This window comes from Mastigoproctus giganteus, chromosome 13, assembly GCF_048544385.1.
Source record: "Mastigoproctus giganteus isolate SK-2022 chromosome 13, ASM4854438v1, whole genome shotgun sequence".
NCBI lineage: Eukaryota > Metazoa > Arthropoda > Arachnida > Uropygi > Thelyphonidae > Mastigoproctus > Mastigoproctus giganteus.
Genome location: NC_143587.1, coordinates 8,312,835 through 8,329,992, shown reverse-complemented (window position 1 = coordinate 8,329,992; position 17,158 = coordinate 8,312,835). Strand labels below are relative to the sequence as shown.

The 17,158-nt window shown below is 40.3% G+C and overlaps 1 protein-coding gene across 1 annotated transcript in view; it reads right to left on the bottom strand.

Moving 5' to 3' along the window:
* Positions 1-605: 605 nt before the first annotated feature.
* Positions 606-17,158, bottom strand: part of Set2 (SET domain containing 2) — a 434,699-nt gene continuing 418,146 nt past the window's right edge. Inside the window, exon 20 of the mRNA XM_090387799.1 lies at positions 606-1,150. Within this exon, the coding sequence (XP_090243925.1) occupies positions 980-1,150 (171 nt within the window). The 3' untranslated portion in view covers positions 606-979. The remainder of the gene's footprint in view (positions 1,151-17,158) is intronic.

The window sequence follows — 17,158 nt, the reverse complement described above, 5'->3', positions numbered from 1 at the left end:
ACTGCTGCTCCTTCCCACCTGGCTACGGAGGTTCTATGCTCATAGAACTTAAAGCCTGACTGTATCGTAACACCTAAGTCCCTTTCCTCCACTGTTGGCTTTAGTTCAACCTTACCAAAGTGTTCACCTTACACTTTGCTGGATTAAAGCACAGCTGCCATTTTTGTCACCATCCCCGAAGTCTATCTAGGTCATTCTGAAGAAGCTCTGCTTGGCGGCGATCATTAACCATTCTAACAATCTTTACATTATCTGCAAATTGAGACATCACGCCCTCTATCTCTTCATTGATATCATTTATGAAAATCAAAAACCACTAGTGAGACGTTATCAAAATGTATTGCAGCGGGATTTCTTTAATATGTAATTACTATCAAGAGAACAGTTTTGTTTTCAAAAGGGGAATTACAATGACATTAGCCAATGTTCATAATTTCTTTTCAGTAAGATGTAATCATAAAGACTAGTTAATGTATGTAATCAGTGCAATATGTGCAAAAACTTTAATTCATTATTATCAATCATAGCAGTGCTAAGTGCTTGTTATGCAGAATATACATATGGTGTAGTGTTTCATATGTAGATAAAATTGACAAGACACAACATAAAAAAGTGTGAATGTTATTATATTTACATGTTCTTTCCACATATAATAAAACAATACATCAGAACTAACCATCACTGGCCTGACTTACTCAACATTAAACATATCAGTTTCCTAATACTTACAGTCCTCCCACCCTGAAAGAAAGCTTTTATAAAGGACTTGCAAGATTTGATGAGTGAAGCTTGTTTTAAACCTCAAAAGTTAAAAAAATTTATACACCCCCCCCCCCACCTTTTCTTGTTCTTCACATCCTATTTGAAGGCAAGTCTCTTTCAGTTGAATGGACACCACTGTGGAATATATGTTGAAATCTACAGGGTGGCAGCGATCTGGTTAGCATTGCTAAATTAGAGTTGTGGAATATCTAATGTCTTATTCATCCTTCGGAGAAGTAGATGTTTTGTCTTTTTTATACAGCGACCCAAATTTACTCATGTATTTATGAATGAAGTCTTTGGCCTTGTGCTTAACATTGTCGTTGCACTCTAAGTCTTCAACATTCTTGCAATGCTTCAATTCTTTCGCCATTACAAAATGAGTCAGCTGGAAAAGAAATATACATATATCACTATAATATATTTAGAGATATATCTATAATTTAAACAGTTACATAACTTTTGAAGAAACATTCTATTGTGAAAAATGTGAATGATTTGTGTCTTGTAATTCCATTTTCCTAAAAGTTACCAAAATTTATTTTTTCTTATGAGATACTAATGTACAGTACTAGTACATAATGCTAGACTTTACATTAATAATTAATAATAATTATTAATCCAGAATCAATTAATTTAAATGGTCTTGTATGTCAACTGCCAAACTAATATGACTTTGAAAATCAAACAAATACAATCAGAGAGTGGGAATGAGGGTAGCCCAGTGTGGGTGAAGATTTTATGGCTCCAGCTAACAGAAAGAGTTTTCTTAAATTTTTACCATTTTATTGATTTTAATTGGCATATTAATTTATTTCTAGAAGTAGCTTTATATTCCTAGTTACCATACTTAGTTTATTTTGAATTTAGATAGAGATTTTAGGGGTTACTTAGTAACCCCTAAAATCTCTGCCATTGTTTTAGATTGAAACGGAATAGCGTAACATATAACTCGAACTTGATAACGTAAAACTAGACAGCGTAATACATAGCACTCTATCAGGAATCTGTTAGCTTAGTATATCATTAGCAATTAATTAAATTTATAAGTCTTATTAATTTGTATTGTTAATTCAATTGTATTTAAACGGAAATCATGCCCTAGACTAGAGCAGTTAAGCAACATGCACAAAGTAGCGAAAGTGCTGTGGTTCAGGGGCGATTCTCCAACACATCACGGTCTAAAGAAATGAGAAAAATGTGACATGTTTGCGGACCTCTCTCTCGAAGAGGACATGATCTAGCCATGGAGGATGCCTTTGTGTGTGGTTAGATGCAGAGGATGTGAAAAAATTAGGTGGCAACTCAGCGTTCTGATGGGCATCTATGACAGTTTGAAGGAATTAAAATTGGGGACCAATCAAGCTCTCAGCTGCCCAACCCAACACAGCGGCAATCTTCAGGGCAGAATGTGCTAGTCTCACAGGAGCTATTTATTGTCGATGACTCAAATGTCAGGGAAATAGGAAATATATTGTGCAAAAAGGATAGGTGGAATAGGACCATCTATCCTTTTATCTGGTATGTCTGCCGGGGAAAAGGTTGATTACATTGTAGAACAGATATCTTTTAAGGGCACAAAAAGTGATATTGTTGTATACGTTAGCACTAATGACATGAAGTGTAGGAGATCTGCTGACTTACTTACCAAGTACAGGTCAATGTTGAAAACAAGTCATGAGTTAGGATTAAATTTGAAAGTGTCTGCAATCCTGCCCAGACACGATAGGAAGGAGTACATGATGAGAGCCTTGTCAATCAATTCGGCTTGGGAGAGATTGTGCAAGGCTCATGGGGCAGAATTTTTTTCAGCATGGTCTGTGCTTGTTAACAGGAGAGATTGCTTCTAGAGGGATGGGATACACTTAAATAGAAAGGGTGCAAGAATATTTGGTGATGCTATCGAGGCAGTGTTAGATGGGTCGGAAAAGTTAGCTTGGGGGGATATATAGACTAAAATATCAACAGTAGCTGCAGGCAACAATACTGTTGATATTTTACTGTTGTTGTTGGCGAAAGTGCTTCTTGCACTGCTTCTAATGGAATGAGCAACAGTCTAGAGTGCAAGTTTCTGGGGATTTCACAAGAACTACTGGGAGTCAGCATGGAACAAGTAAATACATGGGCTGTGTTAGGATAACTAAGGGTAAGAGCAGGTATTAGTATTATTATTAGCTATATGTTGCAAGGAAGAGAGAGAGAGAGAGAGAGAGAGAGAGAGAGAGAGAGAGAGAGAGAGAGAGAGAGAGAGAATAATGATATCCAGCTCAGGATCCTGGGTGTGCCTGGCCCATACTCACCAGATGTGAGCCCCTGGGGATGTATACTTGCATGTACACTAATGCTAGAAGTATAGTAAATAAATTTGATGAATTTGAAGTGCTGATGAAAAAATCAAAGGCAGATATTGTTGGGATATCAGAGACGTGGTGTCACACAGATATTAGGAATGCAGAATTGGAATTTGGGGAGTGCAATGTGTACAGCAAGGATAGGAAGGGAGAAGGGGTTATGCTGTTAGTTAAGGAACACAGAAAAATCTAAGGAAGCGCATTCCGGCTGACTGACTTTGTGGCTTATATCACAATATATATCGTGATATATATTGTGATATAAGCCACAGTGCTTATATTGTGATATAAGCAGTGGGAAAGGGAAAATCAGAGTAGGAGTGTGTTATATTCCTAATGACTCTGATGAGTACAATGAACAATTGTGCAGAGAAATAGCGTGTCAGTAAATCAGAATGTCTAATAATGCGGGATTTGAACTTTCCAGATACTGACTGGAACTTGTGAATTGGTCATCCTCACACCAGCAAGACTTTTGTGGATTTACTGGAGGATTGTTTTCTACAGCAAAATGTTTGAGGGGCAACCGGAGGGAGTAATACCCTTGATCTGATTATTAGTAGTGATTATTCATGCATTAAAAATTTACAGATAAAGGAACCACTAAGTGGCAGTGATCACAGTGTACTGATGTGGGATTTACTTAAAGATGTAACTACCATCTGGGGCAAAGGGAAGGGTTTTTGCTTTTGTATAGGTGACAACAGTGGTCTCAGAGATTTTTTGTTCTATACAGTGGGACCAACAGCAGATTCTAAATGGGAAGCATTCAAGTAAGTAATCTTGGAAGCTACTAGGCTTTCTGTTCCAACTAAGAAATACTGTTCTAGGTTTAGGCCCAAATGGCCTAATGAGACTCATGGCAGAGAAGAAAAATGTATGGGATGTATATAAATTATCAGGCAACACAGAAGCCTATGGTATATATAAGCTAGTCTGTAATAAAGTCACAAAGGAGGTGAGGCAAGCAAGGGCTGATTATGAGAAATCTTTGGCAATGGATGCAAAGAAAAACAGCAAAGACTTCTTTACTTATATAAACTCTAGAAGAAAAGGGATGAATCAGATTGGCCCACTTGATATCAATGGTTTGACTGGAAATGATCATTCTTAGATAGCTGTCAAACTAAATAAGTATTTTTCATCTACATTCACATGAAGTCTGTAGGGAAGTGGAGGCCAGAAGCTTATCAAACTCTAGCAGGGAGCTAAATGATTTTGTAATAACAGAGCAAAGTGGAGAAATTGTTGAAGTTAAATTTAAGAGAAGCACCTGGAGTGGACGGGATCTATGCATGAGGGTAATTCAAAAAATACGTTACACCTTGTCCACTAGACATTTATTGAGGTATGTAACATTATGCAATAGAAAGCACATACTTTGCACTACTTTTCCACATAGTCACCAAGTTGGTGTAAACACTTCTCGGAAGATGTGATTAGTCACGTTTGATTCCCTAATGATAGAAATCCACTCCTTGGTCATTAAGCCACCGTTGAACTGCTGTTTGCACCTGCTCGTCGTTTGCAAATCACTGTCCCTCTAGATCAGGGGTGGCCAACTTAATTTGTGATGTGATCTACTTTTTTTCTTCAAAATGTGTTGCAATCTACCATCTCAAGGATTTCATTGCACATGGTTAAAAAAAGTTAATCAACACATATTGAAAAACATTGCTCGTAAATTTTAATTTATGTGAAGTTTGTGTTCATGTCATCTGCCAAGCTTTCAAAATCGGGGTTATACTGTGACTCGCCAACCGTAAAGAATCTTCTGTATGCAAGTCCGTAAGGGTAGAGTGATTCTTCGTGTTTGTTTGTTTCATATATAAAAAGGCTGATTTACAGATATGTGGAACCAAAACAGGAATTTAAAAGTTCACTGCATTTTTATACATTTGGGTACTTTTCTCAGCAAACATTTCCAAAAGTCTTCTTCTGACGATCTGGCCTTTAGGAAGATATCGTTTCACAATGTAATAATTTCATTTTCAAATAATATTTTTTCCATGTGAAAAATCTCAGCAATTTTTTTCTGCAATTTGTTTGGTATCTAAGTAAACATTAAATGGATAAGAAATATATTGAATGATGTCTTCAATTGTTTTTAAATCACTGAACCTGATTTCAAAATCATCCACAACCTTCTCAATTTCAGAAACATATTTCTCACAAAAACAGGCCATTTTTGCAAATGATCTTGCATATTTGCAAAATTATCCGATTTTTTTCCCCTTCTTCTTTGAGATCCTTAGCCATTGTCAAAAATTTATATTTATATGCAGAAATACTACTAATCAGCGCACTGAAGTGCCTTTCAAAATTTCCTTTTTTGGGCATAGCCAGGGAATCATTGCAAAATCAAATATTTTTCTTTTATCATTGCAAAAAAAGTATTCTAGTTCCCACTCTTGATGAAAATGATACCTTTGGCTCTTTTTTGTAGTATTAATTTTAAATCAAGGGTTTTTCAATTAACGTATAAGTACTCTCCAGTTATTAATATTAAGTAAGCTAAATAAGAATTCGACACATACACTATGTTCTCCACGATGTAACTGCGTGCATTTTCACTATACAAGTCTAGAGGCTGTGTGGTGACAAGAGTAGTCACGTGGTTCAATGGACTTGTAATAACGTATGCAGTGGGGTGCATAATAATGCAGATTATTATTATTATTATTATTAGCCACATGGTACAAGGAAGCCTGAGGCTTATGCTGCACCAGCCAAAAAATATAAATTCCTGAATTACCCGTGTGTGTGTGAGAGAGAGAGAGAGAGAGAGAGAAAAGTAGAAAGGCATCACCAAGAAAGAGAAGAATGATGATATCCAGCTCAGGACCCTGGGTTTGCCAAGTCCATACTCACCAGATGTGAGCCCCCCTGGGTGGTTGTTGCCATAGCTCCCATCCAAAACCTTGGAGCAAGTGATGCGTTGTGCATGCATTGTCCTGAACGAGAACAACACCTATGCTTAACTTTCCAGGCCTCTTGTTTTTCATGACTGTTTGCAAAGACTGTAATTGTTTGGCAGTATGAGCATTAATTGTTGCGCCTTTTGCCATAAATACCGTGTAAACAGTGGCCATGACCTCTACTGATGATGGTGCAACTTTTAATTTCTTCTGCACAGGTGATGCTGTGTGACTCCATTCCATAGACACTCTTTGTTTCTGGAGTGAAATGGTGCACCCACGTTTCATCGGCAGTGGTGATGTGGCGTAAGAAGTCATGGCCTTCCACAGAATAGCGTTGAAGGAAGGCTACCGAAGACAAAAAATGTCTTCAGTAGGATGAAATAGAAGAAGCATCTGTCAATGAATGAGGAACCCATCATGCACACAATTTGCGATAGTCAAGATGTTCACGGACAATGAAATGAACACTGCCTATCAAAATATCCAACTCCTTTGCCATTTCTGCAACTGTCAGCCTTTGATTATTGCGAATCACTTCATCAACCTGCATCACGTCTGCAGTGGCCGATGTTGATGGCCTTCCTTTTTGATAAGTATCCATGAATTCTGTGCGACCACTTTCAAACTACTGGCACTATTCACTATGGCTGGATGCGATATTGCATTTTCCCCATTGACTGCTGTTTCGCCAACAAACATCGTACTGTTCCACGTACCTTGAACTTGGAGTAACATTCTAGTGACGTGCCATTATGAACGCTTGCTCTCACACAACTGTTACAGCTACGTAAACGAAATTCACCTAACAGGGGACACACGATATGAACTCCATTCTGTGCAGGTGCCACATTTGTTGCGCAATTATACCAAGAGATGGGGGCAGGTGTAACTTATTTTTAGGATGCCCCTCATATTAAAGGAGGCAGTAAAGGAAGTAAGCAGGCCCTTAGCTATAATTATGAGAGCTTCCTTGGACTCATTTGAGGTCCCCATGGACTGGAGGTGCGCAAATGTATCCCCAGTTCACAAAGGGAGTTCAAAAGGTAACACAAGTAATTACAGACCTGATAGTTTTACCTCTGTTCAAGGGAAAATAATGGAGTCACTGGTTAAAGAAGCATTGCAGGATCATCTAGAAAAGATCACTCTAATAATTCAGACAGCAAGGGTTTGTTAATGGGCAAGTCTTGTCCAACCAATTTGATTGGATACTATAACATGGTTACAAAGGAACTGGATGCAAAAAATAATTTTGATATCATATTCTTGGATTTCAGGAAAGCTTTTGATAATGTTGCATATGGAACACTACTGTACAAATTGGAGCAGTATGGGCAAGTTGCTACAATTGATAAAAGGATGGTTGAGTGGGAGAAGACAGACAGCGGTAATCAATGGATACTGCTCTTCGTGGACTAATGTTATTAGTGGCGTCACTCAGGGTTCAGTGTTTTTTTTTTTTTTTTTTTTTATGTGAACCCCAAACACGAGAGGTATTAGAACCTATAGTACTTAGTACCGTGCTTGGGTTGGAGATTGAGAAGACAAAAGAAGATATTTGTTGACATTGGACTTGAACTTCTGTAGATTGTAATTTTCAGGAAATACATATGAAGGAAGGTTGTTCCAGAAAACGGCAGTTTAATGAATAAATGAGGAAGATGAAAAGTTGGTTCTGTGGGTTTGAAGTTGGACAGTAAATGGATGCTGGCTGGTGGCGGCACGTGTTCGGACTGTTTTGAAAGAGAGAGCGGGAATTATAGAAGCTAATCCAGAAGAACAGTGCCCATGGAAGTATCTGTAGAAGAGGCATGCAGCAGAAACAGTGCGTCTATGAGACAGCGAGTGGAGAGACTGTTAGAGATGAATCATTAATTAACCTAACTGCCCTCTTCTGAATGGAATCAAGAAGCCTGAGAGAGGTTTTGGGGGCACCACCCCAGATGTGGGAACAATATTCCATGGCAGGGCAGATTTGCGATTTATACAGAGTGAGCAGCTGTTTGGAAGAAAAGTAACGCCAAGAGCGAAAGAGAAAACCAAGTTTTTTAGATGCAGAGGAAGCAATATTTGTAATGTGCTTGTGCCAAGAGAGATTAGAAGTCAGGGTAATCCCCAAAAGAGATATATCCTTTTGCCTAGAAATTGGAGTGTCACTAAAGATAAGCATAGGAGCAGAAGAATCCTTTTTGCGAGATATAAGACAAGACTGAGTTTTAGAAGGGTTGAAATCAACTAAGTTGTCTTTGCCCCACTGGAGAATTACCTGAAGATCGGCATTTAAGGAATTGGTAGCAGATTTTCGAGAAGTTGAAGCTGATTGAGCAGGACAAGATTTCTCAAAATGGAAAGTTGAATGCAATGTGCTATCATCAGCAAAACTATGGATAGGATTTCCAGTCAATGGAAGAAGGTCATTGATATACAAGAGGAAAATAGGGGGGGGGAAGAACTGAACCTTGGGGGACACCGGCATTAGTGGAGAAGTTAGAAGACAGAGAGCCATCAACCATCACCCTCAGTGAGCGATCAGAGAGAAAACTGGATAACCAATTACTAAAAACAGTTGGCAAACCATAAGATGGAAGCTTGTTTAGAAGACCTTTATGCCAAACACGATCATAAGCCTTTGAGATGACAAGAGCAACTACTTGTGTTTCACCGAACCTTTCCATTGAATTAGTCCATAAATGGGTAACATAAGCCAGAATATCACCAGTGGATCGACACTGACGGAATCCATACTGGTGATCGTTGATCAGACGGAAGGTTTCTAGGTAGTTTAAGAGTTGGCGGTTAATTGATTTCTCCATTACTTTAGAAAGAGTAGAAGTAATTGCAATGGGACGATAATTGGATGGGATGGATTTGTCACCCTTTTTAGGAACTGGCTGGATATGAGCAAATTTCCAAGCAGAAGGAAAAACACCTTTAGAATAAGAAAGTGAAAAAAGGCGGCAAAAAATAGGAGTAAGTTCAGGAGCACAGGTTTTGAGAACAAGTGGAGAAATACCATCAGGACCTGGAGCTTTCTTAGCATCGAGATTCATCAAAATCCTTCTGATATCTTTTTGACGGAAGACCACAGGAGGCATTGAATGGAGTGTGTTGGGAATGGTGGGAGGTGTTTTACCAAGATCATTAATACATGAGCTGGAAGAAAAATGGGATGCTAGTAGGTCAGCTTTATCCTTGGCTGAAATGACAACAGAACCATCTGGTTTGGACAGAGGTGGGAGCAGAGATGGGCAAAAGTTGCGGCCAATAGCTTTGGCAAGAGATCAGAATGCTCGGCTACCATTAGGGCAAGAAGCAACTTTTCTACTCTTAGCCTGTTCAAACTCTAGTTTGGACTGATTAATAACTGCTTTACAATTGTTGCGAGCTTTGGTGTAGGCAGAAAATGAAACTGAAGAATTAGAAACAAGCCAATTACGATATGCAACATTCTTCTCTTGGACAGCCTTAGCACATTTATTGGAAAACCAAGGTTTAGATAAAGGACGAGATTTTAAAGTGGAGTGTGGGATAAAGGATTCCATTCCTGCAAGAATAATTTCACTGACACGATCTGAGCAAACGTTGACATCAGAACTTTTGAAACAGTAATCCGACCAAGGAAAAGAAGAAAAGAAGTCTCGCAGGTCATCCCATTTTGCATTCTTGTAATGCCAAACAACACAAGGTTGGGAATAGCCATGAGATAAAGGTTCCATTGGAGAAGAGACAATCACCAAGTTGTGATCTGAAGTGCCTAAAGGAGCTCTCACTTCGACCGTGTACTTAGAAGGGTTGTTTGTGAGAAAAAGATCAAGCGTATTGGCTGTATGATTAGGATTGTCCGGTATTCTTGTAGGTAAATGAACAATCTGTGCTAGGTCATTAGTAATTGCAAAAGCCTCAGCATCTCGACCTGCTGGGTCAGTGTGACTAGAAAATGGAAGCCAGCCGAGGTTGTGAACATTAAAATCACCAAGGAAAATTACCTCACTGTTAGGAGAGTTGGACTGGAGAAAGTCAAGTTGCAACGAGAGGAAGTCAAAGAGCTCCAAGTGATTAGTCGAGTTGGGAGAATGGTAGAGACAACAGATGAATTTGACACAATGAGGTAGAGAGATTTTAAGCCAGAGAAGATCAAAGAGAGGAGATTCCAAATTGCCAAGTCTCTGACAGGGAATATCAGAATGGACATATGCACAAGTACCACCTTTGAGGCGAAAGGAATCATACAGCGAATAATTTGGGCATCTGAGATGAGCAGTAGTTGAATCAACCGATAACTGAGATTCTGCCAGAAAAAGTACATGAGGTTTGGCAGACTGCAAGTGGAAATGGACATCGTTGAGATTAGAATTGAGACCATGTATATTTGTGAAATGAATTAGGAAGTCCTTGGGAGGTTTAGATCTTTTCACAGATGAGCTTGCTCTATTAGTTTGGCAATTCATGGACCTATTTGACAACCTCAAGGACCTATTTGTTGGGCCCATTGTTGTTTCGTATATTTATCAATGATATTGATGAAGGTATATCAAGCTTAATGTCAAAGTTTGCAGATGATACAAAGGTTGGCAGGATTGTTAATAACAGTAATGACAGTATGCTGCTGCAACAGGATCTGGAAAAGTTGGGCAGATGGGCTGAGAAGTTTAACATTGATAAATGCAAAGTACTCTGTATGGGTTGCAGTAACCCCAGAGAAATGTACCAACCACGTGGTGTTACACTCAGGTTAGTGGATGAAATAAATCTGGGGGTAATTGTGCAGTCAGATATGAAGTTTTCTGAGCAGTGCAGACAGGCTGCCAGAGTAGCCTGTCTGCACTGCTCAGAGGTCATGTCAATGATATAAATTAATTTTGCAAGCAGAGATAAGGAGGTGATTTTCTCCTTGTATAAGCAATGGATAGGCCACATCTTGACTAGTGCGTACAGGTCTGGAAGCCTCAGTTTAGGAAGGATATAGAGTTGCTAGAACGAGTAGAGAAGGGAAACAAGAATGGTAAGGGAAACAAAGGGAGTGCTCTAATGAAGAAAAAGTTCTAAGTTCTGCAAATTGCAGCATCCGGAGCCTGGACACCTGCAAGGCGATCTGAATGAGGTGTATAAGGCCTTGAATGGATTGAGCAGGCTGAATGCTGATGAGATTCTTCCTCTTTACTCAGATTACAAACCCGAAGGGGCAGAAACTGAAATCGAGGAAAGACGGTTGTTGAACAGATGTGCAGAAATTTTCCTTTAGCCAGCGGGTAGTTGATTGCTGGAACAAACTTGATAGCTTAAATAAATTCAAGGCAGAACTAGAGACATGTTTGGAACGAATGGATGGGTGAAATGGAAAGGTTTTTTTTTTTTTTTTTTTGGCTGATGCTGTATAAGCTTGGTTTCTCGCGTCATATGCCTCTATTAATGCTAATTTTTACTTGTTATAATTTGGTATTGTTACCATACGCTTATGGTAGCAATGCCAAATTCATGCTTATTCAAGTTTAAAGTGTGTAACAGTAGCCGATATGTACAGTTGCTACTAAAGGCATGTAATTAAAGGGAGAAAATAATGGAATAGATTCTGTAGAATGCTAATTCCAATGTTATGATTATTCTATTGATGATCATGCTAAGGTAGCTGATAAAATGAATGAGTATTTTGCATGTACATTCACACATGAGGAGTTATTCAATGAGGGGCATGCCAGAAGTTTATCAAACTCTAACAGGGAGCTAAGTGATTTTGTAGTAACTCAGCAAAGTGGAGGAGAAATTCTTGAAGTTAAACATAAAAAAGGCACCTGGGGCCGATGGAATCTATCCAGTTATAATGAAGGAGGCAGGATGGGAAATAAGAAAACCCTTAGCCATAATTATGAGAGCATCCTTAGAGTCAGTGGTGGTCCCCATGGACTGGAGGTGTGCAAATGTATCACCAATTCACAAAGGGGGTTCAAAAGGTGACAAGTAACTATAGACCTGTTAGTTTAACTTGTGTTATTTTTAATATCACCATCTCAATCCCATATATGCCTAATTTAACCCATGTAGTTGAGAGCTAGGTAAAAAATAATGGATTGATCAAAAATTAAAATCAGAAAATAGAAGAAACATCAGCTGGAAAGACAATATTACAAAGAAATGCTAAGGGAAAACCTGCACCTGCTCATGGTTTTATATTGCTCCAGAATATCATCATAAAGCTATACTCTGTTCCTTGTGATCTGACATTGGCATTTGGAGAACCCATCTATCATACAATTTCCAGATTGTCCAATTGTTTACAATGAATTAAAGCAAATTTTCACTCCTGCACACACTTCCCAAGTCTTAATGAAACTTTCACAAATCACTTTACCCACTATCCATTCTTTCTTCATTTTTTACTGTTGCTGCAATGCAAAGATGGCCTGATGCATTACCTAACTTAGCTTACATTGTTATATCTTCATTGATATAATTTCAAACATTGGCGAATCTCAAATGGGAGCAATTCTCTTTGCATTCAAGATCTCAATAACACAAATGATATACAACAATGCTGCTCCATATGCTTGATTGATTGATTGATTGATTGAGTTTTTATTGGCGCATCAGCAGCTATGGCTATAATGCGCTAAACCCTAGTTATAAAAAGTAAATACTTTCAGTGACCTAGTGAATTAGGTCACTATGTCACATTATAAAAACAAGTATAAACTGTAACAGTAGTAAATCTTAAAAAATAATAAGATTTTTTAAATATGAGTAAAAAGGTTAACTAATTTTAGAAAATTAAAAGTAGCAGACACATGGTCATTGTCGGATAAAATCTGACTGAGTGTATATGGCTCAGTCAGATGGTTAAAAGCGGTGCAACGGATATTGCTAAAATCTCGACATTCAATTAAAATGTGATGAATAGATAAAATGGTGCCACAGTTCTCGCACATAGGACAGTCATCTGCCCTCAGCAGAAAAGAATGTGTAAGATGACTATGTCCTATTCGGAGGCGAGCTAGAACAACTTCCTCCTTACGATTCCTGCGCAGACTAGACTGCCACGGTTCAATTACAGGCTTTATACGATATAATTTATTCGCAGTCTGTCTATTCCACGAATCCTGCCATTGGGAATGTACCTTTTGATGTACTATTTGCCTGTAGTCTGTATAGGGGACTAACAGGCAGCGGTTATTATTGGGAATTGCTGATTTGGCTGCGGCGTCAGCCAAACCATTTCCCTTAATCCCAATGTGGCTGGGAATCCAGCAGAAGTGGATGTCGTATTCACATTCATGGAGAACGTGAATCTTCTGCTGAATGCTAGACAGAACTGGATGAGGATTATACCTGACAGATAGTAAAGCCTGTAACATGCTAAGAGAGTCGGAGTATAAAATGAACCGTTGGTATTGGCATTTACTAATATGATCCAAGGCTAACTCTACAGCGTGCAGCTCTGCAGTAAATATGCTGCAATCAGATGGAATCTGCTCTGATATAGTGGTGTCTGTGAAGACAGCAGCAGATCCCACATATGATTCCGACTTCGAACCGTCTGTGTAGACTGGCGCGAAGTCGGAATATTCAGTTCGGTGTGCTGAATGAAGCTGCAGGTAGACAGACGATGGCGTGTCCTACTTTCCCCAGTTTCTAAGCGACAAGTCGCATGTCGGGACACGAGCATGCCAGGGTGGAAAGGGTTGCTTTGATGTTTGGGCAACCTTGTCTACCTTGATATTAAGTTCTTTGAGTAGCTCTTGGAAACGAATACCAAATGGGCGATTGGCAGTCTTACGAGTATTGTATAAATTTTCCCATCGTGGCTCAAAAACGAATGGCCACGTAGGATGGTCTGGCAGGGATTTCAGTTTTAAAGCATACTTTAAAGACAACTGCTTACGTCGAAGCGATAACGGTGGTTCGTTTGCTTCAACGTATAAGCTCTGGACAGGAGATGTGCGATATGCTCCAGTAGCAATACGTAGGGCCTGATGATGGACGGGGTCCAGCCATCGCAGGACACTGTCTCTGGCTGAGGAATATACCTGGGACCCATAATCTACTTTGGATCGCACAAGTGCACGGTAAAGCCGAAGAAGGGTGCTTCTGTCTGCTCCCCAAGTTGTAGAGGAGAGCGAGCGGAGGATATTAAGCCCACGTGTGCACTTTGTGCGGAGTTGACGAATATGATCCAAGAAGGTCAGTTTTTTATCGAAGATGAGTCCCAAGAATTTTGTGTTCACTGCTACTGGAATAGCATTTTGTCCGAGCCTTAATTCAGGTTCAGGATGAAGATTACGCTTGCGACAAAAGTGTACACAAACGGTCTTCTCCGGCGAGAACCTGAAGCCATTAGCAAGTGCCCAGGAATTCAAGCTATCAATGGCTTTCTGCAGTTGTCTTTCAATAACCCTCATGTTGCACGACTGGCAAAAAATGCTAAAGTCATCAACATAGAGGGCACTGTTTACAGTTGGAGGAAGTTGTTCTGTGATGGAATTAATTTTTATGGCAAAAAGCGTGACACTTAATACAGATCCTTGTGGTACTCCCTCTTCTTGGCTAAAGGAGCGAGAGAGTGAGGATCCCACACGAACTTGGAACGATCGATTGGCTAAAAAGTTTTGAATAAAAAAGGGCAGATGCCCTCTTAGGCCTAGGCTATGTAAATCTTTTAAAATGCCAAATCTCCAAGTTGTGTCATACGCTTTCTCCATGTCAAAGAACACCGACACCAAGTGTTCCCGTTTGAGGAAAGCATCCCGGATGGATGCTTCCAATCTAATAAGATGGTCCAAAGTGGACCGGTTCCTTCGGAAGCCGCACTGGATGCTGGAGAGAAGGTCATTGGATTCTAAATACCATACTAAACGAGAATTAACCATTCTCTCCAGGATTTTGCACAAACAGCTAGTCAGAGCAATAGGACGATAGTTGGTGGTGACTTTTGGATCCTTTCCTGGCTTAGGGAAGGCAAGAACGATTGCCTTTCGCCAGGAGTCCGGAAACTGCCCTTCAGTAAAGATTCTGTTATACAGAAAGAGCAGACAATCCATAGATTTTGGTGAAAGATTTTTAATCATTTCATAATGGATGCCATCTGGTCCAACAGCACTTGCATTAGAAAGAGTGAGGGCTCTCTTCAATTCCTGCATAGTGAACGCCCCGTTGTAGGGATAGAGGCCCTTGGACTTGAAATTGAGTGCCTGCTTTTCGATTTTATGTTTCAGGACCAGGAACTCTGGGGAATACGAAGATGTTGCGGAGATGTTAGAGAATGTTTCCCCAAGAGCATTGGCTACTGCAGTTGGATCTGCAATAGCGCATCCATTATAATCTAGGATTGAAGAAGGGCGGGATGTATATTTCCCCTTCATTTTCCGGATTTTATCCCAGACTACCTTAGAACTGGTAGCCTGGTTAATAGATGATGTAAAACGGATCCACGATTCCTTTTTACTCTGACGACGGATGTAGCGTGCTTTGGCTCGTGCACGTTTGTAGGCTATAAGGTTGTTCGTGGTAGGATATCGGCGAAATATCCCCCACGCTTTGTTTTGAGCCTTTTTTGCTGCTGTGCATTTTGAATTCCACCAAGGTTTGGGAAATGGTGGAAACCGGGCTGATGTTTTTGGGACAGCATTAGCAGCTGCTTGGACGATGATTTCTGTGATGTACTTTACTGCGTCATTGATCGGCTCTTGACTGACTGTGCAAAGATCAAAATTTGCCTGATGTTGGAAGGCAGTCCAGTCAGCCTGATCAAACTTCCACTGTGGTAACCTAAAAGGAAGACATGGTCTCCCACTGTGTAACAAGGTTATCACGGGGAAGTGATCGCTTCCGTATGGATTCTCCTCCACTTCCCAAGTGAGTGAAGGGAGTAGAGAAGGGGAGCAGATAGAGAGATCAATGGCAGAAAAGGTACGGGTAGGCATGTGGAAAAAGGTGTTTGTTCCAGTATTTAGAAGGGAAAGGTCATTGTCATTGAGCATGTGCTCTATGACTCGTCCCCTTCGATTGATGTTAGCACTACCCCACAGGGTGTTATGTCCATTAAAATCCCCAAGAAGTAAGAAAGGGGGAGGCAGCTGCGTTAGAAGATCATCAAGGTCTGCCTGGGAGATGTCAGTCCCAGGTGGCAAATATATAGAGCATACAGTTAATAAGAATCCCACTGAAAGGCGAATTGCAACAGCCTCTATGCTGGTTGTAATTAGCAAGGGCTGCACTGGGGTATGGTTACCCACAAGGATAGCCACCCCCCCATGTACAGAGCCATCCGCAATTCTATCCTTTCGGAAAACTGTGATGTTGTGCATGGTGGGATCATCATTTGCCTTGAGATATGTCTCCTGCAAGCAAAAGCAAACTGGCTCGTGCTTTTGCAGGAGGGCCTTGATGTCATCTATATTTCGCCGGAATCCACGACAATTCCATTGTAGGAATTTAGCCATTATTTTGGCTTGGTGGGTCCATCAGGCGGCTTCCGAGGTGCTGAGGGCTTACTTTTATCTGTCTTGGATTTGTCTTTTTTGGGGAAGAATGGACGCTGTCCCGTGTCCATTTCCTCCTCCGCAAAGAGTTCCAAGACTGACTCTTGGGTACATCCTTCTGCTCAACATCCATCTTTTCTTGGGTACTAGGGGGTACTTCCCCTTTTTTGTTCTTTTCTTTAATAGTTAACTTTGGAACTTGTGGAGCATTAGGAGGTACCGATATAGGAGTGGCAGCTGATTGGTCCTTTTGTGCAGGTTTTTGAGAACTTAATAGATACCGCGCGATGGGAGTGAAAGACTCCTTTGGAGGAATGGTCATGTCCGTCTGAGTTCCAACGGAACATCTCCCTGCTACCTTCTGGGCGTAGGTAGGTCTGTTGATATTCAGGGGTTTGACCGATTTCCTTGCCTCCTGGTATGATATGTTAAGCTCTGCCTTCAGCCGTTGAATCTCTTTTTCTTCTTTCCACCTCTGGCATGCTCGTGAGTAGGCCGGGTGCTCGCCCTCACAGTTAATACAGGTGGGTTTTGCGGCTGAACATGCTGTTGTTTCGTGGTCCTTTGCACCGCATCGAGCGCATGCAAGGACTCCACGGCAGGCCATTTGGGAATGTCCATACTTTTGGCATTTAAAACACCGTAAAGGATTTGG